The sequence below is a fragment of the Dunckerocampus dactyliophorus genome, chromosome 1, assembly GCF_027744805.1.
Source record: "Dunckerocampus dactyliophorus isolate RoL2022-P2 chromosome 1, RoL_Ddac_1.1, whole genome shotgun sequence".
NCBI classification, from domain to species: Eukaryota; Metazoa; Chordata; class Actinopteri; order Syngnathiformes; family Syngnathidae; genus Dunckerocampus; species Dunckerocampus dactyliophorus.
Genome location: NC_072819.1, coordinates 48,774,563 through 48,797,412, shown reverse-complemented (window position 1 = coordinate 48,797,412; position 22,850 = coordinate 48,774,563). Strand labels below are relative to the sequence as shown.

The 22,850-nt window shown below is 44.4% G+C and overlaps 1 protein-coding gene across 3 annotated transcripts in view; it reads right to left on the bottom strand.

The window, feature by feature from the left end:
* The window catches only part of LOC129177467 (histone demethylase UTY-like), a 33,465-nt gene that overhangs the window by 6,758 nt on the left and 3,857 nt on the right, over positions 1 to 22,850 (bottom strand). Inside the window, exons 3-26 of one of the 3 annotated variants that reach the window (XM_054768693.1) lie at positions 21,588 to 21,696; positions 21,440 to 21,489; positions 21,262 to 21,320; positions 12,742 to 12,862; positions 12,613 to 12,667; positions 11,975 to 12,009; positions 11,306 to 11,399; positions 11,090 to 11,216; positions 10,530 to 10,628; positions 9,339 to 9,558; positions 8,481 to 8,618; positions 6,227 to 6,358; positions 5,998 to 6,069; positions 5,810 to 5,911; positions 5,249 to 5,653; positions 2,920 to 3,785; positions 2,486 to 2,615; positions 2,256 to 2,361; positions 1,948 to 2,153; positions 1,807 to 1,865; positions 1,646 to 1,720; positions 1,410 to 1,558; positions 1,186 to 1,300; positions 912 to 1,099 (exon numbers count right to left, since the gene is read on the bottom strand). In XM_054768693.1, the coding sequence (XP_054624668.1) occupies positions 912 to 1,099; positions 1,186 to 1,300; positions 1,410 to 1,558; positions 1,646 to 1,720; positions 1,807 to 1,865; positions 1,948 to 2,153; positions 2,256 to 2,361; positions 2,486 to 2,615; positions 2,920 to 3,785; positions 5,249 to 5,653; positions 5,810 to 5,911; positions 5,998 to 6,069; positions 6,227 to 6,358; positions 8,481 to 8,618; positions 9,339 to 9,558; positions 10,530 to 10,628; positions 11,090 to 11,216; positions 11,306 to 11,399; positions 11,975 to 12,009; positions 12,613 to 12,667; positions 12,742 to 12,862; positions 21,262 to 21,320; positions 21,440 to 21,489; positions 21,588 to 21,696 (3,712 nt within the window). Of the gene's footprint in view, positions 1 to 911; positions 1,100 to 1,185; positions 1,301 to 1,409; positions 1,559 to 1,645; positions 1,721 to 1,806; positions 1,866 to 1,947; positions 2,154 to 2,255; positions 2,362 to 2,485; positions 2,616 to 2,919; positions 3,786 to 5,248; positions 5,654 to 5,809; positions 5,912 to 5,997; positions 6,070 to 6,226; positions 6,359 to 8,480; positions 8,619 to 9,338; positions 9,559 to 10,529; positions 10,629 to 11,089; positions 11,217 to 11,305; positions 11,400 to 11,974; positions 12,010 to 12,159; positions 12,580 to 12,612; positions 12,668 to 12,741; positions 12,863 to 21,261; positions 21,321 to 21,439; positions 21,490 to 21,587; positions 21,697 to 22,850 lie in introns of those variants that run through there. The other 2 variants (XM_054768778.1, XM_054768863.1) reach the window with 2 other exon arrangements.

Here is a 22,850-nt window from a genome sequence, read left to right as displayed (position 1 = left end):
TCCATTAAGTGTAAACAAACCAGTATACTTAAATGAAAACTACAATTTTTAAGACAATCCTTATGTGAGACAAGAACACACGTCTTTCTCTTTTCTGTGCGTTCTAACACAGCTAAAAAGAAGCAGCTAATTAATGCATGTAATGGGACACGCATATCCGCCTACAAAGCCCGCTGTTAAAACGCCTCCAACAAGGTGTTATGGTTTTATATAATGGACATGCTGTAACAAGTACATTTATGATAACATGTAGGAACTTCCTTCGTGGGCGCATTGAAAGCGTTAGCTTTTCCAAACTCAAAAACAAAACCACAGCGGCAGTGGCGGCAGCTCCGATATGTAGCGTAAGCTTTCGGCAATGGCCTGAGGCGTTGTGAGCGAGTGTGTGGTCAAGCCAGTCGCTAGCCGGTGTGATGTGGTGAGGTGTCACTACGCCTGTAACATAGTTCTTTGGTGTAACGATGTCAATGCCAATAATAACAATGTTGCTGTAGCTTGGTTAATATGCATGCTGCATTATGTAAAGGCCGTGCTGCTGGAGGTTTTTCCAAAGGCTTTATAAGCAGAATAGTTGCGCCCCATTCTTAGCTGCCTCTTTTTAGCCGTTTTATATCTTTAGAACGAACAGTAAAGTGAAAGACGTGTGTTCATGATAGGCAAAATAAAAAAAAAAATAAGTGCATTTTCCTTTAAGATGGAAATGTGTTTGTTGTGTCACAAAGTACAATGAGGACATAGAAGCCAATCAGCCAAAAAGGTCAATCAGCTGGAAAGCTCAGTAAGAAGCATCACAAATGCCATTCTAAAAGGTCACAATAATAGACAAGTTTTTGCTCACCACGGTTGCAAACTCAGCTTGAGCTTCTCGCTTTGTTTAAAATACACATACAAATTGATGTCTCTGTTCGTACCTGTGAGCGGCCCGACGTTCCAGGCGATGTTGTTGCACCAGCCGATGGCCTGTACCCAGTGGACAGTGCCTGTGTTGAGCCACACCAGGTCGCCTGGACGCTGGATGAAGCGATACACGGGAACGTCAGCCTCATACAGGTCTTCCAGGTTTGGCCACCATGAGCCCATCAAGAAGTTGATGTTGTTCCTGGCGGCGACAGAGAGAGAGGTACAAATTGACAGATTGATGCTCCTGTTGGTGGTGACACTCACTTGCCGAGAATGGGACCTTACTTTTCACAGAAGTTGCTCATCACCCCCCAGTAGGCCTCTGGTACCGCGAACCATTCACAATCTCCAGGCCCAATGTTGATGTTGACTGCGCAGAAGTTGTTGTGCTCCTGGTGACCTGCAGGGGTTCGAGAGAAAAATAATAATAATAAAAAAAACTCCTCACTGACCAAAATACCCACTCCAATCCTGGCAGAACGACTACAAATCCACTTAAGTTCACGAACCAGGAATTCGGCTCCCTGGGACCTTCATGTATAGCTGAACAGTGTTCATTCCTAGGATGGTGTGTCCCACGTGGCTCAGCAGGTTGCCGGCTGACACAACACGGGCAAATGCTGGCAGTTTACTAAGTTCCTGCAGTTGCTGCTTCCACCTGGTGGGGAAAGACGACAGGGCCTTTTAAGGACAATCAGATTCAACACAGCAACAAACCAGCTGGTCAAGCGAGAGCCACACTCACTTCCTTTCATCCGACACGTCAATGTTAGTTCCAAACTTAATGTGCTTTAAGGGTCCTCTTCTTTTGCGCGCAACGCTGAAACAAAGACAGTGAGACATCTTTAATGAGGCTGCTGCTTAACAACAACATATACTGTAGAACCCAGGAGAGGTTCCTTGTACCTCTCTGCTACAGGCTCTGTGTCAGAGGGTTCCTTTAGTGCCTTCTTCTCATTTTCCTCCTGAAAAGAGACATTTGCAATCACTCATGCAATGTCACCTTACAAATATAATCTTTAGTGGATGTACTGGTCTGTCACTCACCCGTAGAGACTCCTGGAAGGAAGCAGCCTGATACTGTGCATACTTGGCGATCGTCGTGTGGGCCCGTGCACTTTCACAGCGCCACATTTTCTTTGTGCCCGTCACGTCCCAGTTCTCATCTGCGGGTTGTGAGAGCTGCGTCCACACCTCCACCAAGTGCTCTGGGTTGGCCTCAACCAATGTCTTTGTGGAGAACAGGCCCAGGTCTGCAGACACAGCGGTTAAAATCTTGATGAGAACTACGAGAACTAAAGTTCTTCAGCAGCCTGGCTTCACGCAGCATGTTATAGAGCGATGGCGGTCCCTACCCAGTTTGAGTGCTCCAGCCAGTCCTCTAATGACAGTGACGGGGTTGGAGGGATTTGTGCAGAACTGGTGCAAAGGCGGGAAGAAAGCATCTCGCTTGTTCTCCAACTGGTCCGCAGACAGGAAAACAAACAAACAAAAAAAGAGTGTCAGTAGTACATACGTTTAAAAATACTGCCTTCAGCTGAGGAGAGAGCAGTCACAGGTCACATGACAGCTCTCTGCCACTCACATAGATGCTGGGGGTCGGGGGGTTGAGCTTGTCTTTGGGCAGGGCTGGCGTGGGAGCAGGTGGCAGCCTCGGCGGAGGGCACTTGTCGAGGAGGATGCTGCTGTTAGAAAGCCCATTCTTTCCCAGGTTTCTGTACACAGATTGGCATGAGTGACAAAATCATGTCAGGGTACAATTGTGTAAGTTACATTATGATAATTTTGGAATAATTGTGAAAATATTCCTGTTGTTGGTTGCTTAATCATTGAATTTATGATGAAGTCCAAAACAATGTATTTAGTGAAACTAATAAACGCCCACGTGACACAGAATATCTGCATAGCAACAAGATGGCCTGGCAGTTATGTAACTGCTTCTGATGCATCAGCTTCTCTAAAATGCCACTAGAGGGCGCCATCAGCAAAACAAACCTTGCAGCCTAGCGTTTGGCTCACCTGCAGGCCTTGAGCACGTCTGTGGAGCTGGGGTAGATTGACACGGACGATGACGATGACGACGATGACGTGGAGGAGCCATGGGGAGGAGTGGCCTTGAGACCAGTGAAAGTGGGTGGCTCAGCCTTCAGCGGGCTTTGAGAGTCCTCAGAGATCCCCCCTTTGCCGTTACCGTTAATGGCCAGTGCTGTTGATGTAGTTGTGGCGGGACTGTGGCTGCCTGTCTGGGTGTGTTCTGAGGATTTGGGGGAGGGCGTGGCCGTGGACATGGCAGAGATAGGTGAGGAGGCAGCTGAGCTTCCCTGTGCGTGGGGGGTAGAGGGGAGGGCAGCGGGATGGATGTTGTTGACTTTGTTGGGAGATGTCGTGGATGCAGTCCCTTCTGTCTTTCCCACGCTCCCCTCGGATGCCCCCGCCAGCAGGGCAGATAGTCTAGGATTGTCTGCGCTAAGGCTCTGCTTCTCACCACCTTCTGCCACCTTGCCGCCCTTCCCCGGGGGGATGTGATTGGCCAGGCCGTCGGACTGGACTGCTTTGCCGTCAGTGGATGACAGCGGTGACGGCGTCTTTCCCTCTGAACTGCCATTACCGAGGGATGCGGTTGCTGTGACAAGGGTGGCTGCAGTGTTGCCATCTTTGGTAGCGGACACACCGGGTACTGCCCCACTTGAGGTAGAGGACGGGGGAAGGGAGGGAGGGGATGGTAGGTGGTTGTGTGCTGGCTGTTGCTGAGTCGCCGCAGCGTTGGTGGAATGTCCAACCTGATTGTTGGGGTGAAAGGGGGGAATGGAGTTCGGGGTCTGCGGGTGAGAGGCGGTTCCCTCGGTACTGGAGTCCACAAGAGGAACAGACCGCTTCTGGAGCACCTGAAGGAGGAGAGCAGCTGATGAAGAACCAACATTAAAAATAATATGCAAGAATGATATTTATGGCAACATAATGCAGAATTTACTGCAACTTGCAGGCAACAATTTCCATTTTCCGCTAAACATTGACGAGAAAGCACTTTGTCAGGTAATAGCAGCACAGTAGTACGAGTGCAATAGTCATGACATGCTTTGTACATGCAGTCACTGGTAGTGTATTAGTTAACATAGCTGACTTTTCTGCAGATGGCATGGGATCAGTCCCCAATCGCTCTTTCATGGCGTGATTTTGCTTCGATCGTCCACCTTCAGCAGTAACATACACCGAGCCACCGCTTGGTCTCTTTCTCTCTCATTTGGGTCTATAATGTACACTCGCGACGGAATGCACATGTAATTACATAATACCGCATGAAATGACATATTAAAAAGGGTGTTGCGATACACTCAGCTCATGAGACCAGACGATACACGACGTTGGGTTCACGAGATGGTATTTTAACATACTTTTAAGAAAGCAAAATGACAACATACAGGACTAGACAAACTTTGATTCGACTGAGTCACAAAACTATGCATGTATATTTTAAAATGTTGTATAACTTTGCATGCAAGACCCAAGCATGATACTTTCACCTGTTCAACTTTTTTTTCCTCCCGACACATGTAAAATAGACTGCAGTAGATTAGTTTTATGTTAAAGCTGAAAGAACTTCAATTCTCATGATGCTTAGAGGTACCAGGGAGTAGTGAAACAGACGCCGGTATCACACGCTTTGATAGAAGTCATATGCAGCAATCGTATTTCGATCTGACAAATCTTAAGTAAGTTTCATCAAGTCCAGAATCACTACAGCTTGTGCTTGGACATTAACCGAATAAAAGACAGGTCATGAGTGAGTGATGCTGGGAACACAGAGGCAGGTTGCATTGCAAGGTTTATAGTGTGTGCAAAGCACTTAATGTGCGATTCCAATCCTGCCTCGCGCACTGCCACTTCCATAGTGCTGTACATATACTATCATTCACAGTAGAGATGCCACAGTTCTCAGTCTGATAGACTTCTGGCTGACCTGTTCCGCGAGACAAGTTTCTCTAAACGAGATCTTGTGATACTACTACATATTACATTCTAAGAACATGTAATGGCCTCAGTTTTTATTTAAAATAATCCCTCATTTATCATAGACAAATCAGTTCCAGACCCGACCGTGAACACCGAATTTCTGTGACGTAGAATTCCTTATTTATAAATCAAATATTTTCGTAGTACAATATCTGTTTACCATCTAGAGCGACACTTCGAAATCCAAGGCGTGAGGTATTACTGTACTATCTTTTAGCACTTTTTACAATCTAGCAGACACCCTTTATATTGGACGGAATGATTATGTCACAGTCCTAAAGAGCAAAAGTATGACGTGACAGTTGAGCGAATCACTTGCAGAGAGCGAAGGACTTGCCTGAGAGGAGTTAAGGTGCAGGGCCGGATGTGGCGTGGCGTCCTGTGTTTGCGTGCTTGTGCAGGTGTGAGGTAGCAGTGCTGCGTCGCCGCTGCCGGCAGGTTGCAGGTAAGGCACATCTCCATTGGGTCCCATTGCCGTGGGCCCCGGCTGATTATTATTATTACTACTACTACTGTTGTTACTACTACTGTTGCTTTCACCCGAGGGGAGGGATTCTGAGTGTCCGTGTACCCCGGGGCCCACAGGCCCATTCGCCAGAGATTGAGGGGGGCACAGTGGCCGATGAGGTCCCAGATGGGGCCGCATGGGATGGAGGCTAGGGTTAGGGGATGGGAGGGAATTGGCAGTTGGGCCATTGGGGAGGGAGGGCCGCACCTGACCTCCTGATGCATTCTGCCGCATCTGTAAGTGGAATTTGGGGGGTGGGGGTGGAGGGTGGGGGGATAACCACAGTGAAATCTTGATTAATGCAAGTATACAAGACAGGACTACTTTACACCAGCGCCTCAGCAGGAGATGTTTTTGCTGCATATGCATTCACAAGCCATCCTTTTTTACCTGGTGCTGCTGCATCATGGCAAACTGAGCTTCTAGCTGCTCCAACATCTGCAGCTGCGGGGGCCTCAGACTGGCTCGATTGCTCCGCAGCTGTTCCAATAACTACAGACGACAGATAAATAAACAGTCCATGTAAAAGCAGAAAGCAGAAGTGGTCTCAGGAAGAACATAAAAGTGCAGATACCAACCTGTAACCTTTGTGGGGAGAGGCACCAGTTGGGAACAGGCTGCTGCACTGGATTACTGGCCCAGGAATCTCCCTGATTATAATGAACGCAATAATACATGTAAGGTGAAAAAAGGGGCAGGTAAAAAAAAAAAAAAAACAAAAAAACAAAAACACACACACACACACACACACACACACACACACACACACACACACACACTGACCTGACCATGACCATGAGCTTTTACCTTGGCGGGGCTAGACGCTCGCTTCCTCTTGGCTGGGCAGGACTGGTCCTCTGTTTGGCCTAGTGCGGCCACGTGAGGAGGCAGAGACTGACCTGAACCACCACCCTCTGCAGTGTGGTTGGGTTTACAGGCCTGGAGGAGGACAGGGAGAAGGGGAAGCGAAGGCAAAATGAAACAAAAGGAGGAGTAAAAAGTTGGAGGTGTTAATGTAATAAAAGATCGTTGAAGAATAGTTCGGAAGGTGCGAAGCGCAGAAAGACAGACAAGTGAAAGAGAATTGATAAGTGGGAAATCGTGGTGGACAAATACAATGAAGAAACATTGTTATGGCAAGGCGAGAGGAAAAGCAAAGCCAAGCAGAGGATTGAGAGTAAGACAAACAGAAAATACAAATCTGAGTATTGTTGGCATGTAAATAGTGTCATTAGAACATGTTTAACTGGGGCACACTGGTTATTACAGGATCATGCTATGTTTAACTAAAGCATCGCATGCCAAAGCAACCCCGGGGAGAAGGATGGGTGCTACTTCCTGTCAAACACGGCAGCACACAACGTTAGAGCTGCTGCAAGGACTAAATTCCAAAGTAATGGGTTCAACAGTGTATTAAAGTACTACAGCTAGGGGTGTCCAATTGTTATCTGTCCACTATCAGCAAAAAAATAAAAATAAAAATAATTTAAAAAAAAACAGGTATCGGATCATATCGGCCTGCATCTGAAATTTCTGATAAACACTCCAAGATACAACCATTCCATTCCATACGCCGCTCCAGCACTTCTATCCAGCATGCAGAACCCATGTGATCACAACAGCAAGCATGGGCTACCATGTTTAGCAAGGAGCAGGAGTGATGTCGACTGTGTGGCAGTGTTTTTTTTGTTGAAGTCCGACAAAAGTTGTTGCAGCTGAGTGCAAAACTTGTCATGCACAAGTTTCCCGTGGTGGCACAGAACCGGGGAAGTTTATTACGACCGGCCTCATAACGCAATTTAAGCAGCATCGGAGAACACGGCATGATAATTTTTGCAAGACCATGGCTCCCTCAAACCACCAACGCTTTCCAAAACATTTACAAAGCGTGACAAACTCCCAACCGGACGACAAAAAGCTATTAGTTACAACGGGATAGCCCGTCGCTAGTGAGTAATGCTGTGTTTAAATGATTAATGCAGGACCTCGAGCCTTGTTTACATGTGGATCAAACAAGTAAATGGATCAGTTTTCCCTCACACTGTTGCTGACTATTGCTCTGAGTAATATCACTTAATCAAGCCATTTCTAATACTCGATATTACAAAACAAGCAATAAATGTATTATGATGCTGATAACGGCCGATACTCGAAGCTGCAGTATAGGTATTGTATCAGAATTGAAAAAGTTATCAGGACACCCCTAACTACAGCATCCCTACAAAAGAGCATACATCAGCAGTGTTTTGTAAAATCTTCTACAGATGCCAAACCATAGAAAACGACACAGTATGAATATAAAAAGTAAAATAATTCAGGATAACTCATCTGACCCAGTGAAACACCTTGGTAGACATATGGAAGCTCATTCAAAAACACCATGTCGATCATGCATGACCAAGTACAAACTACTTCAACTTTCTACTGTGAAACAGGCGGAGATGAATAAGAGATGATGGAACGCTAGGGGGCGATAGAGAGAAACTGAACGCAGCACAACCTCATTCATGGCAGTGACCTGCGGTCAAAAGGCAGAGAGTGTGAGATTTATGAAGGCTTCTGCTTGACTTGTTTGAAAAGACGAATGTGTACGAATGAGGAGAGGTTTTCCCCTTTAACGCGGATTTGTCAGATTTGTCAAAGTGTGCGGCTCTAATGCCTTGTTGTAATACCAGCGTGATAAGGTGGTGGGAGTGGAGAGCTTAGCGTTTAACTTGAGCCGCGAAAGATGGGTGAAGTCGAGTGACTACTGGAAAGAAAGGGGGTGGGGGGCTGAGTAACACTTGGCTAGACGCTCTCCTCATGCAAATAAGGGGCACTGTGGCCTGCATATTTGAATATGCTATCTTAATACGTTTTTAGAAGAGATGTCTTCAAGCAGTGGCAGAAAGAAACAATTTGTGCGGTTGCAAAGCACTGTAGGAGGTGTAGTTCAAGCACAAGTGTTACCCATTGGTGTGCCCAACAGTGCATGTGTTGACCTGCAGGAGTGTCGGCGTGTACATTAGGATTATGTGTTTTGAGCGTCTCGGGTCAAAAGGGGAGGGATCTGGTCTCTCACCTGCTGTGACGCACTGCTCAGGCCTCCCTGCCTGGAGGTGAGCTCAGCCGGGATTGGTAGACTCCATGCCTCCTCAATAAGAGGGAGCATTTTACTTTTACTCTGAGGGCTACTGAGCTGGGGGTTACTCAACTGAGCCTAGGGGAATGGAAAACGACGTGAAAAAACAAAAAAAAAAAAAGAAAAGAATAAAAAACACAAAAGGCTTCTTTGCAAAAAAAAAAAAAAGCTAAAAAAAAAAAACAAACCAAAACAAAAAAATGATGACCTTAAAGTAAAAAAAAGATCAGCAATGATACATTTTACAGCACAAGTGAAGCTGGTTTGCCAAGTGAGCTGCTTGGCCATGAGTGAACAGCGTGACTTAAACAAGGAGGTATCTGAATGACACTCAACAACAATAATCCCAAGCATGGCATTTTAGGACAAGCCTCCGCTGTGCTTGTCTTAATGCTTACTGGTGGAAATGTGACATTGCCTCATGCACATGTGAAGGGAAATGACACTTGCTTGTAGGAAAAAGTGCAGATGAGGGGATGCCAACAGGTTGCTTGCTCATAAGGTCCCTTGAAGGTAAATGGCTCCTAAATATTTCCCACGGTGTTGCAGTAGGGACTACATTGTGTTACAACTAACTTACTTATTAATATTTTACTTCCTTTTTTGGTAAGGCCTCAGGATGTCTGGCCTTACCATGTTATTCTGACATTGTTACAAGCTACATGATTAAATATTACATTACACTGACTTGTCCACAGTAGCAGTGTCCAACTAAGTGGGTATGCGCAAGTGACAGCAACAAGCGTTGGATTTCTAGAGACGTTCACTATCGCTGCACACCTCTCTCTCTCCACTCACCTGCAGGCATTTGATTCGGTGGGTCAACACAGCGGCATTGGTGCACGCCTTGCTGCGTGTGGCGTTGACGTAGCACTTGATGGCGTCGTGCGGCTGGTTGCACGACTCATACAGTGTGCCCAGGTCCATCCAGGCGGCGGCGTGGCTGTGATCCAGCTGCACGGCGCAAATGTACGCCTGCAACGCATCCATGGGCTGGTTCTGCTGCTGGTACAACACTCTGGGTGGAAGACAAAGGTGTGAGATGCAGGGAGTGTAGGTGATGTGTGCAAAACGTCGCTGTCCAATGAAAGTAATTTAAGTCCACTTCACTGTGTCACATGATATCCAAGTTTAATCGGTCTTCCATGTACTGTCACTGCATGATTCAAGACTCATAATTAAGCCACATTTACACTTGCACACATTTTTGCCTCACAGTAGTACGCAGTTTTGCGTGTCTCATTCACAAAAATAAGTTAACATTTCCACCACCTCTTGAAGCAAGTTTGGGGGGGAATTCTCAAGCACTTTTTGGAGCCTTGTGAAGTTCTGTTAACAACTCAAAATGCCCACAGCGGCATCTTCTAGTCAGCAATTCCTCTCCCACACTGTCCATGCTTTCTTTTTTTCTAGTTTATGCCTTCTTCCTGCTTTTTCTGCAGCTGCATCATAATATAGACATACTTTTTCTTTAATGCAATGAGAGCTTCTGCTCTGGAGTACAACATCTGGTAGGTCCCTTGCAAATAGAAAAATTCATGAAGCTAGGGGGTGATATGCCGGCTGTAGCATGGCGTATACGGGACAAAGTGTGACCAAATAATGCCACCACTGCTTCACGGATGTGGGAAGCGGTGTTGACTTAGGTGTAAATACGTCATACGGGCGTGTGGCATTTTGTGCCAATGTGCACAATTTACAGTCACAAATTGCTCGCCTAATGTGTAACCTGTGCGCAAACTAGTCTTCACGCTTTTCAGGCGTGTCCTGCCACGGCGAACTGCGGGATAATGCGAAGGCAAAAGTATAAACACCACTTTATCAGGCAGTGTATTAGGGAAAAACAACAACACATTTTTGCATTCTGATGTCTGCTTAAAAATACAAACATATACTTTAAAAAGTGTTGGTGACATACAAAGCTTTCATTGGACATCAACAATAAATGTAATGGAACAAAAGTCTTGATTCAAACAAATGAGTTGTTACCCTATTGAGCACCAGGTATCGGCGCTGGCCTCAGATTTATCAATGGATTGCCGATAGGAGATGAAGGCATCCTGGACCTTTCCAATACTTGAGTAGCACCTGCACGAGAAATCTCCAGGTTAATATTTCAAATATAGTAACAAAAACTACCAGAAAAGCTGAACCGCTTTGAGTCGGCATCTCTTCATTCATTTTCTGCTTCTTATTCTGTTACAGATCATTGATGAGCTGGAGCGGATCCCAGCTGACTTTGGATGAGAAGCATGGTACACCCTGGACTGGTCGCCAGACAATCACAGTGCACATTCAGACACACAACCATTTACACTCATATACATACTGCACCCAATAGCAATTTAAAGTCTCCAATGAATCAAACATACATGTTTGTGCACTGTGAAGGGAAAAACTGAGTGTCCAGACAAAAGTTCATCCAAGCACAGGACACTGAATCACCTTGCACCAAAACGCACCACTGTGCTGTCCAGGTCATGGGACGAGGACATGCATTTACTTTCTTAATGAGCAACAATACAGAGCATGACAAGCAAGACACATACCTGCCCAGGAAGTACCACGACTGCCCAGAGTTGGGGTCTGCCTCCAGAGATTTTTGCAGACACTGGATGGCATAGCTGTCCCTGTTGGCTTTATCACCAAGCTGCTCCACCATATGATGCATCCAGCCTTGGGCAACAAAAAGTAGCCATTTAAAGTCTGTCAACTGTACACCACAGATAGATTAAAAAAGTGGCGAATGTTGAGAAGTGTCTTACCAAGCTGCTGCAGAGTAGTGGCCTTCACCTGTGCAGTAAGATCTTCTGTCTGCAGAAGGCTTTCATAGGCCTCCTTGGCAGCCCGGTATCTCTTCTGGATGGGAGAAGCAGCACAACAAGTACAGAAAGTATTGAGTATCTGTCTTTGCCATTATTTCCTGGTACAACAACAAAACAAACCAATCATCTTCCTCCTTACCTACGCCATTAAATAATGCTTAAATGCATAATGCATAAAGCCGACAATTCTACGCACACACGCGTTGTGACACGGCACAACGCACATAAGTCAGGAAGCGGTGCTGCTCAAGTATAAGCGACATTACTTCTCTACTGAGAGAAACCATCAGCATACAAAAGAGGGGACGGCAGAATTTCTTGTTTCCGTGGCAACCCCGTCGATCGGCTCGGAATAATCTCCTATCCCCTCCCGCATTTGCCACCCACTCACACACACACCACGCTCCCTGCTTTCATTTGTTAGCACTTGACAAAAACAAGAGAAAAAAGGGCTTTTCCTGCAACTTCACAGGGTTACCGTATAAAAGCTTTACAGTGTAGTAATGCTGCATTCTGCAAAATGTGGCAGCTCTACGCTGCAGTGAAAATAAGTGCAAAAGCAATGATTGTGTCCTTGGTAGAGGACAATAGCGAAAGACGAGCACTTACCTGAATCTCATATAAATGAGCAATGTGGAACTGAACTGCAGGAGGAAAGAAAACAGAGTTAGGTTATTAGACACTGAAGAGCATTTAAAGGAGGTAGTCGTCTTCTTCTCCCTCCTCCTCCTCTTTTGCACACTTTGCAAAGTTTTGCTACATTGTCAATAAACAGAAGCCCGATGTCGGCTTACGGAGAAGTCGGGTGGTGGCGCACCCGGCAGCACCTATCAGTGTGTGGAGCGCTGCACTGATGATCTAAGCTGCCTGAGTGACTCTCGGCAGATAGAGCGAGGAAGAGGAGAGAGACGGGAAGAAAGACAGGGGCTGCCCTTGCCTTGTGTGTGTGCCTGAGACACACAAGCAGGCAAAGGGAAACGGTGAAAGGCTGGGCTAAAATGGATATCGTTGTCTCCAAGGTAACACAAAGCAGGTGGGGGAGATGAGGCATCTACGAGTTTTCTAACAATATTCTAACCAGCTGCAACCCCAGCAGCAGACTGCTCCCAGGCCAGAGAAAACAATCCTGCTCTGTGTTTAACACAACTTATACTTTCATTATTTTTGTGAATGTGAAAATGCTGCTGTCGTATTTACAGACCATGAAATCCATCACCAGAAAGTCCAATTAGAAAATGAGGACTTACTTTCAGCTTTGGACAAAGTGCAGGGATTGGAGTCAATCAAAGCTAGCTGAAAATGCTGTGAGAGAAAATCAAGGGCAGACTTTAGGAAAGCTTAGTTCACAGTCTTGGCAAATTTAGGGGTGTGCCTACCTTTAGGCTCGACTCATAGTCTGTGTTGACTTTGAACATGAGACCCAGGCGAAGGTGGATCTCCTTGGCGCGGGAGAAGCCCGGGTCAATGTACAACACTTCCTGGAATGCTTTGATCGCCCTGGTGGAGGGAAGAACGATGGAGAAAAGCAAGACAGCTTTCAGAAAATGCTGTGAATTTCAACAATAAAACGCACACGCAGCAGCTGAGGTTGGTGCTTAAAGCAGGGGTGGGGAAAACTGCGGCCCGCGGGTCACGTCAGGCCCGCCAGGCTTCTTAATCTGGCCCACCTGGCGCTTCCAACATCCTTTTTTTTTTTTTTTTAAACATTTAACATTGAAGCTGTATCCGGCGACTTGACTTGCGGTGCTATTGTGGCACACTTGAGTCGTACAGGAAATAGATGCAATCTGTAGCTTGTGCAAAAAGATGACCCAAACAACACGACACATCAACACACAAGTGACGCACAACGTAACCTACCTACTGCATCATGTGGGCATACAAATAAATATCTAGCCAAAATACCCATGCCAAAATTACACCCATATAGCTTGTGGCACTCAACATTTTTGCTGCATTTTTGCTTGATTGCTAAATATGTTGAGGAGGTCGTCAGGGAAGTAAACAATGAGGGACGTTAACATACAGTACACTTGATAGCAAATGTTAAATGTTAATAGCTCAAATTGTTGTGGCCGCTGAACTACCCAGCATGCCTTGCAGGCACTTGTAAATAACAATTTAAAGTTATGTGCAATGTTTACTGCTTAGCTGTTTATCACTCACGTAGTAGTAGTAGTTCATTATGACAGACATTAACTTGCTGTGGATGTGTTATGTTTTCGTTTTGTTGCACCGTGAATAAGTGTGTTGTTCTCTTTGATGACCAACCATATATGGGCAGCCCATCGGCCAAATTTTTTTTAACCCAATGTGGCCCACGAGTCAGAAAGTTTGCACACCGCAAGCTTGAAGTGTCCCTGGCATGATTCATCAACTTTGCTTAAATATGTTACATATTGTTTGTAATTTTGTTCTACATTGTTCGATTTTTGAAAGCGAACTGTTAATTTGCAAAAATTATATTCATAGTTCATGGCGCCAGCCAAGACAAACTAGCCCTCGCTGTTCAGTCTCGTTTCCGGACGTCATCGGGGTGACACCTCTCAGCTAAAGCAGAGGAAACAAACTCTTCTTGAGGTAAATTGCCGACTTGGTTCAGTATATTTTTCATCAAAATAGTAGTCACGCCAAAGGGTTGTGTTACTGCTGGATGTGCACAATATCCGAGTCATACTGCAAGTTCGTTTTCTTTTCCAAAAGAGGAAGGTTTAAGACAAAATGGACGAAGAAAGCACAGAGGAAGAGAGTCAGATGAAAGCCCACCTCGAGCTCTTTTTCTTTTCAGCAATAATGTCACTAATGACTGCTTTGAAGGAACACCTTTACAAGAAGCATTTGGCTTGACAGTACGGTATGAACACATTTTGAAAAATAAGGCTATTCCGCCAGCGGAATAGGACCGGCCGGTACACAGGAGACAAGAACGATTACTATGTCAAAGTTGCCCCAGGACAGAGCAAGTCATGTCTCGTTTACATAATGTATTCAGGACACTAGTTCACCATAGCGACAAGTAAGCATGTCACGATAAATTTTGCTGGACGATAATTGCCCTCAAATGATTGTCGATAATGGATAGTATTAAGATTTTTGGGACCGTTTTTTCATTAATTATATGGCATAATAATGCAAGTACATCATCAATCCATCAATTTTCTATGACGCTTCTCCTCATTAGGGTTGCGGGGGTACGCTGGAGCCTATCCCAGCTGACTTCGGGCGACAGGTGGGGTACACCCTGGACTGGTCATCAGCCAATCGCAGGGCACATACAGACAAACAACCATTCACACTCACATTCATACCTATGGACAATTTAGAGTCGCCAATTAAACTAACATGCATGTTTTTGGAATGTGGGAGGAAACTGGATTACCCGGAGAAAACGCACGCACGCACCCATGCACGCACGCACATGCAAACTCCACACAGAAATGCCCAAGCGGAGATTCGAACCCGATCTCCTGACTGTGAGGCCAACATGCTAACCACTAGACCAGCAAGTACATCATATCAAAATAAACAAATGTCTCAAGAGCAAAATAAAAAAAAAATTAAAATTAAAAAAAATTCAACAAGAGATAAAATTGGGGGAAAATGAGCATGCAAAATACTTTGAGTAGGACTCATCATTTGAAATGGTTATATAACAGTTCATGGGTTGCTTTACAGGGCCGCACGGTGGTCTAGTGGTTAGCACGTTGGCCAACACAGTAACAGCTTGGAGATCGGGAAGACCTGGGTTCGATTCTCCCCTGGGCATTTCTGTGTGGAGCATGTTCTCCTCGTGTGTGCGTGGGTTTTCTCCGGCTTCCTCCCACATTCCAAAAACATGCAGATGAGGTTAATTGGCGACTCTAAATTGTCCATAGGTGTGAGTGTGAATGGTTGTTTGTCTATATGTGCCCTGCGATTGGCTGGCAACCAGTCCAGGGTGTACCCTGCCTGTTGCCCCACGATATTTCAATATTTTGCTTTTTTTTTTTTTAAACAAACTCTCAACGCAATAGTAATTTATTGACGGTCCCTAACCAGTGATTAGTGTGACACTTCCCGTGCGAGCTCCGCACCAGTGAGGGGGAACTACCGCTGTTGCTACAGAGCGGAATATTCAACTGCCAGCGTGAAATGAACAATAATTTGTACGGGTGGATGTACGTTTTTTTGGCACTCCTTCAACTCAACTAAATTGGACTGGTGTGAGATCACAGAAAAAGAAGAAAGCGAGAGAGGCCATGTTTTCCACTCTCTTGCCTGGTAGCTTAGCTCCCTCCCAGCGAGCTAGCTAGTTAGCATGCTAGCTCAGTGTGTGTTTACTTTTGGCTTCCGAAAGTCTTTGTCCTATCGTCTCTGAGAGGCCGACACCCGTGTTGTGCCGCGGGGGATACAGGCTGTCCCTAGTATAAACAACAACGTCCCGTGCCAGCTCCCGGCACCATGACATAGCAGTCCGGGCACAGTGAGGGGGAACTACCGCTGTTGCTATGAAGCCGAATATTCAAATGCCAATGTGAAATTAACAGACGAAAATTCAACGTGAAACCAAGTTCACCACAGTGCAGAGTGAACCCTCTTGACATCCATCCTGTGCGGTAACGAGAGAGACAAACACGCATGCACATGTCAATTTATCGAAGCTGGCAAAATTGACTTTTTTCTTTTTTAATCATTCGATTAAACAAGGCTGCAAAGCATTATACATGTTATATAAACATTTTTTCACATCGATATATTGACGGTGGGGGGCGGAGGCGATTGTGACAGTGACAAATATGAAATAAATCAGGCTATAAAGATCCCTTTACGCTCATTAATAAAGTGATTTAAAACAATACAATTCAAGCAACTCCAGAGTAATTTACACTTACCATTCTTTGTTTTGAAGGAAACTAATCATCTCCATGTCCTTACGCTTAAATCCATGTTCTAAAAGTTTTCTATTTCATCTCCAAGTGTTTCTCCCTTCATTCCTCCTCACACTATCGACAACATTGCTCAAATTTTCGCAATATTCACTGTAAACATCCCCTGTCTCGTACACCGCTATGTTTGTGTAGCTGAATGATAGCACTCATACGTAAGCAAAGTTGACAAATTATGTCAGCGACCCTTTAAAAACTGTGTAATAACTATTAAAACGAGGCAAACAGCAGATGTGAGGACTCCGAAGACCAGAGGCTAGGCGGAAAACTAGCTAGCTAGCTGCTGCCAGTGAGGTACAGTGACGTCCAGGCAAAATGTGTAAACAAAGATGCCAGAAAAGCCAAACGACAATGAGATGGAAAGGTGAGCACATGCTGGCATCGACAGGCTGAGCCTGTTACAAACTGTTGTCAATTGACTCAACAATTTTTCATTATCGTGGTAAAAAGGGACAAAATGGTGAAGCATAGTGGTGACATCATGCTGTGGGGATGTTTTTCCATCAGCAGGAATTGGTGGACCAGTCAGATTAGAGGGAAAGATGAATTGCAGCAATGTACTGTACAGAGAAATACTGGCTCAAAACCTGCTCCAGAGCGCCCTTGACCTCAGACCGGGGTGACGGTTCATCTTTTAGCAGGACAACGAACTGAAACACATGGCCAAGATAGCAAAGGTGGCTTGAGGACATCTGTGAAATGTCCTTGAGTGGCCTACACAGCAGACTTGAATCCCATTGAACACCTCTGAAGCGATGTGAAAATGGCTATACTTGGGCCTGTCATGATAATCAAGAAATCGATAAAAAAAAAAAGGTTAATAATTACGACACCCTTGATAAATTGAAATGTGCATGTATGCGTGTGTTTCATCTGCTTGTCTCTCTGTGCCACACAGGCTGGATGACAAGGGGGTTCACTCTGCATCTGTCTGCGCTTTGGTTATACAGTGGAATGAACGGAGAGAACTGGCATTAGCCAATAAACATTGACAGCTGAATAGAGCGCTATTGCTTTACCCATCAATGATGCTCAACTATGGCTTCACTCTGCAGCGTTTAGCTGTTTTACACCGTCACTGTGTTGTGATCGCACCAGTTCATGCAAATTTGAATAACAGGAATAAATGAACAGCTAAAAGTGCTCATGACACAAAAAACACATGCTAATCTTCTTTCCGCCGTGAAAAATAACACTGAAAGGCGTATTTCCTGTGTTAGATGTGTGCTTGAATATTTACCTTTTTTTTTTTTTTTTTTTTTTTACATTTTTGTTACTTCTACTGGGTCTGGATGAGGCGGAGCAAGTGATGTCTAAAACGGACAGTCCCACGCTGAAGTGCTAATGCGACACTAATTCCTAACTGATGCGCTAGATAGGCGGCTAATGTGGTATTTGTTGTGGCTATCACTGCCAGTAAAACATACTGTATACTCCTCGCAACCCTATTAGTGAATGTTATTGTTGTGAATATGTCACTTTCTTCGCGTGCGTTCATACCTGTGTTTCCACCTGGTTGCCGGTGTCACCCACATTTGTTCTTGAAGTGAATTGCTGCCACATCTTGATGTTGATCTGTCAGTTTCAGTAAGTAAATCCATTTTTTTAAAATTTTATTGTTATTATTATTATTATTATTTTTTTACTATTTTAGGAATCTTAGAATAACAGTATGGGATTTCATTCCAGGGCTAAACAAGCAGCGATCGCTGGTCACTGATCTTTTATTTTGCAGGTGTCTTGTGTTACTTACTGACAGTCAAGGAAACATACTTGTGGCCATTATTTTGTGTGTATTATCACAACACAATATCTGTGAATGCTATTATTGTGTTATTGTTGTGAATATGCCACTTTCTTGGCTTCGCTGCCAGTTCATGGCTGCATGTGTTTGAATCTGGTTCCCGGAATGTGTTCTGGCTGGGCAGTGTGTACAAACCATGTCAAAATCACCACTTCATTTAACGCCTATTTCATAGCTGTTTATCCATGACAACAGTATGACAAATATGTTTTATTAAACAAGTACTTTCATTTTGTTATTGTCCCCCCCCAACACTTTTTTTTGGTGCCATGACCACTTTAACGTTACTTTTACCTTCATTGAAGACGTGACTGTTCCCAAAGACATGATGTGGCAGCGAGATCAACACTGACGCCACCTTTGTACCTTTGTGTTTTGTCATGAGTTATTTCTTGAATTCAGTAGCGTTTCTCACCTTCTCTATCAAATGCTGGCACTTGCATCTGTTTGTGGCTCCATTTTGGGTTATTGAGGGGTTTATACATCTTAAGTGTTCATTTTTCCCCGTTCAGTCATCATTTATATGATGAATTTATATTTGGAATTGCTTTCTGCATGTAAAGCTAGAATTTTAAAACATCCACTGTATATTGTGTGCACTCTCTCAACCTGCATCAATTCACACTGTGGTTCTGTCAGACACCTCCCGGATTTTGTAATGTTTCAATTGTGCCAATTCTCTCAAATCCAACTAAAAAAACGACCAAGCACCCGCCACTGTCCCGCACATTTTGGCCAATCCAATTTGTCCTTGACTAGCGCTCAAACGCGCATGTCACCTGCCTAAGTGGGCGTAAACAACGTGCAGTGTGTGTGATCTTCAGGATTGGGAGCGGCTGCCGTATAACGTTCGGAACTCTGGGCCACACTCCAACATGGCAGGTGCGGCAATACGCCTCAAAGCTGGTTGTCACTCGACTCCCGCCACCCGCAAGAACAAGAAAACGCAGCACCATCATGCAGACATGTCTGCAAAACGAAATGGCGGCGAAAAACCTTGGAAACTCTTGTTCCGGAGTGTGAATGGAAGCTAAGCGGGGTTAGCTCAGATTAGCAGAGCATGCTAATACAGTTGTATGTGTGCATGACTCAGGCTGGATAAGTATACAGTGTTTTCACCATGCTGTCTGTTACCACTTTAATGTAGGGACCGTTTTATAATGTAAGGACCATTTTACAATGCTTACTGACAACGTGCAGATTCTGAGTGGAAAAAAGACGAGAGGCACATTCATTCTTGCACCCAGCTCGTATCAGCCGTCACTTATCATTCTCAACATATACAACACGCTTTCAGCCTTCAAAATAAGAGCACTCTGTCACATTTTTCTAATTGTGTCAAAAAAAAAAAAAAAAAAAAAAAAAAGAGTGTCATGATAATATCTTACATTAATAACGCAATTGGAGTTGCATCTGTGACTACATCTTCCTTAATCACAAGCACGGGCATTACAGCTTGTTGAAGATTTTGTAGCAATGTGTGCTGAAGCTGACATCCCCTTAGAAACGTTAGCCAAGCCACATCCATTTCTCAATTACTGGACAAAATGGGCCACTGATGTATTGCATCAATAAATATAAGGATTTTTGCATTTAATTACTGGACATTTTATTCGCTAACCCAAAGAGCACACACTTTGTGCTGGTCATTGGATAATGGGAAAAGGTAAGAAAGAGAAATCTTTTAAAAAAATGTATACGGAAAAAATGGAATTTGGAAGAAAAAAAAGACGCATTTCATAGGGCCCTAAGAGACTTTGCAAAAAAAAAAAAAAATCATATATATTCTAAAATCACACCACAAATTGGATCTATAACTATGTCAAATGATTAGTCCTACCCTAAAAGTATTTTGCATGGCCGTTATTTCCAATTTTATCTTTTATTGGATATTTTTGTGGATTAGGAACCTGACTCTCAGAGGTTTGCCACAAAAGTCAAACAATATTGTTGGTCATGCTGTGTAATAAAAAAAGCAAAATCTTCAAAATCATGTTCGTAATAAAAGCTTATTATTAAAAAAAGAGAGAGAGAAAAAAAAATCTGATTGGAAGCCAAAAAATGCAGATCAAAACATCTCTGATAAGCATAAATCTTTTTTTTTTTTTTAACTACAAAAGCTTTTCTTTTATTCTCTGTCATGTGAAGGGTGAGATATCATTTTTAGTCTTTCCTCACAGCAGGGGTCGCCAACCTGTTGATCTCCATGAACCAGTCAATCATGAAAATATTAAGAAAAATAAAAGTATTACCGCATCAGTGCCCTCCATGACAGGAGAGTTACCAACAGGCAAGCATTTTGACCACTCAACACGCCCATACGCCTCTCTGCTCCCCACGCACGCAACCCGCAAGCCCCAGCCTGGAGCCCAGTCGGTTAAACCTGACCGGTAGATGCAAGCGCACGCTACACCAGCTCACCTCGCCCTGCAACGTGCACCTTGTGCGGATCGTTAGGGCTGACTGTTGACACTGGCCGGCCCCTTTCTCTTTAGCCACCATTGCTCGCCCGTGACACTAAAAGCCAACAAGCCAAATAGAGTTGTGGTTTGCTCACAGAGCCGACGCCGCACGCCCAACCCCCCCAAGATCACACAAGCAGTGGTGGCCAAAGTGCGGCCCGGGCCACAATCCGCTGCACATGGCTCACTCATTTGTCGTTGCTTAATTGCAGGGGGTTCATTAATTACCTGTCAACAAATTTCCCTACTATAATGACACACAGGGAAAATCACAACAATTTATTGCAACTTTCACTTTCTCCCACAATTTGATCACATCAAACACTGGGAAAAAAAACACTGCAACTTCCTTCTAAACTCTCGCCAGATCAGGCATCTGAAAAAAAAGGCCCGCAAGATCCTAAGGGGGCCTGGTAAATTGCTGTTAATGTTCAAAAATGTGCTCTGCACTTGAGTTTCATATGCACATTAAGCATATTTTGTTAGAGTTGTTGAAATTTGATTTGAAAAAGGTTACAAAGAACGGTCAAAACATTGATACGTTAATAAAATCACAAGCTGATACAACGTTATTGAAAAACACGTGCCTTTAAAGAGTATTTTAAAAAACTGCTACAAAACCAGGCGTTTTAGGCCACAGCAATCACAAAAAAGCCAGCAGAATCCTGGAAGGTCTGATAAATGATCACATGCGACACTACTCACCACTGAAAGGCGTTGTAGTGGAAGTAGACCATTCCCAAACCATATAGAAAGGCAGCATTCTGAGTGAGATTAAAAGACTTTTATTGAGACAAATAAAATACAAAAATAGTCTCATCATCACTACAAGCATAAGATGTGCTGTGGAGAATGTGAGCGTACAGTAGCTGTGCTGGCTTACCTTCCAGTAGTCTGGCTGTAAACTGTAGTACCTCTGGTATGCCGATAATGCTGTCATTGGAAGAGAAGAGGAAGGGGTTTAGAGGAACCAAAGGGCAGGTAAGGAAGCCATAGATGCCAGTCAAGCTGCCGACGGGCCTGGTGCTCACCTTTTGGGTAATCCTCCAAAAGGAGGTTGAAGTGACCAAGCTGGCAGAACACTTCAGGCTCTACTTTGCCCTCCGCCTTGAGGATGAGCGAATCGTAGCAGCGGACAGCCTGGGGAGAAAAAACAAGAAGCCTATGGACACCACGAACCATCACGTCAGTCACGTATACATACACGGTGCTCGGTGGCGGCGGAAAAAGCATGTCTGCAATATGCAAATAAGCAACTGGAACAGAAGCTACACCAGAAAGCGTAATGTCATGCTAAACACAAAATTATTTTGCCACACGACATAGGAATATGTCCCAAAAGTACCTCCAAAAGTCCCATCCAGAAACTTCCTGCCTACAATGCACAGTACAAAGCCAATGGAGGACCTTCATTATTTAGTGACAGAACCTTGAAGCAGCCACATGGAATGTTGGCTAGTGCAAATGTCACTGTACTACGCTACAGTAGGTCGGGCAGCTATTGTTTCGCATTATTGCTCAACCAATGTCTTTTTGCACGGCTGTGGGCTTTATTACAAGTCTGTTAATTATAGATGTCCTGGAACAATGCTTTAGTTCCGTGTCAGGTGCATTTGGAATGGTCTATGTCAGCTTGCAGGCTGTTTTACCTGAAAATAAGTAATAAATTGTCTTATTTTTTTTTCTGCAAAGGGCGGAAAACTAGTTACAGCACACGCAGTGGACGAATACATGCTGGACGCTGCAAGGATGCAGTGTGTACTCGTCTCGTGCACCTCGCATGAATAGTTTGCCTCATTGAAAGCTACACGGAGTGGATACCGTCACTTATTAATTAGCTCTTTGCACTTGATTGCGTCTCCCAAGCATAAGAGAGGCCCTTCTGGTGGGAATGCGCAGAGAAAAAGAAAAGCCACGACCAGCAGCCAGGAGAAACACACGCCAATACTGGCTGCAATTGTGGTATTAAACGTTTGACTATCACGACCATCATTAAGAATAAAAATCGTATCCTTCAGCATGTTAAAGCATCTGCTCCTATGAAAGTGACAGTAATAACTAAGCAGCACAGTAGTCTTGTTATTTTATTTGTTCTCCTGCCTCTTCGACTTTCTCCTCCCAATAAGCCACAGAGTAAAAGGAGCTGTTACTTGCATTTATTTTTTTTATTACTATATGTTATGTCATTCATGTGTTCTGTGTACACTAAGACTTGGGAGTTAATTTAGGGATACAGTAATCCTTCGTTTATTGTGGTTAATTGGCTCCAGGCGCGACCGAGACAAGATCATTTC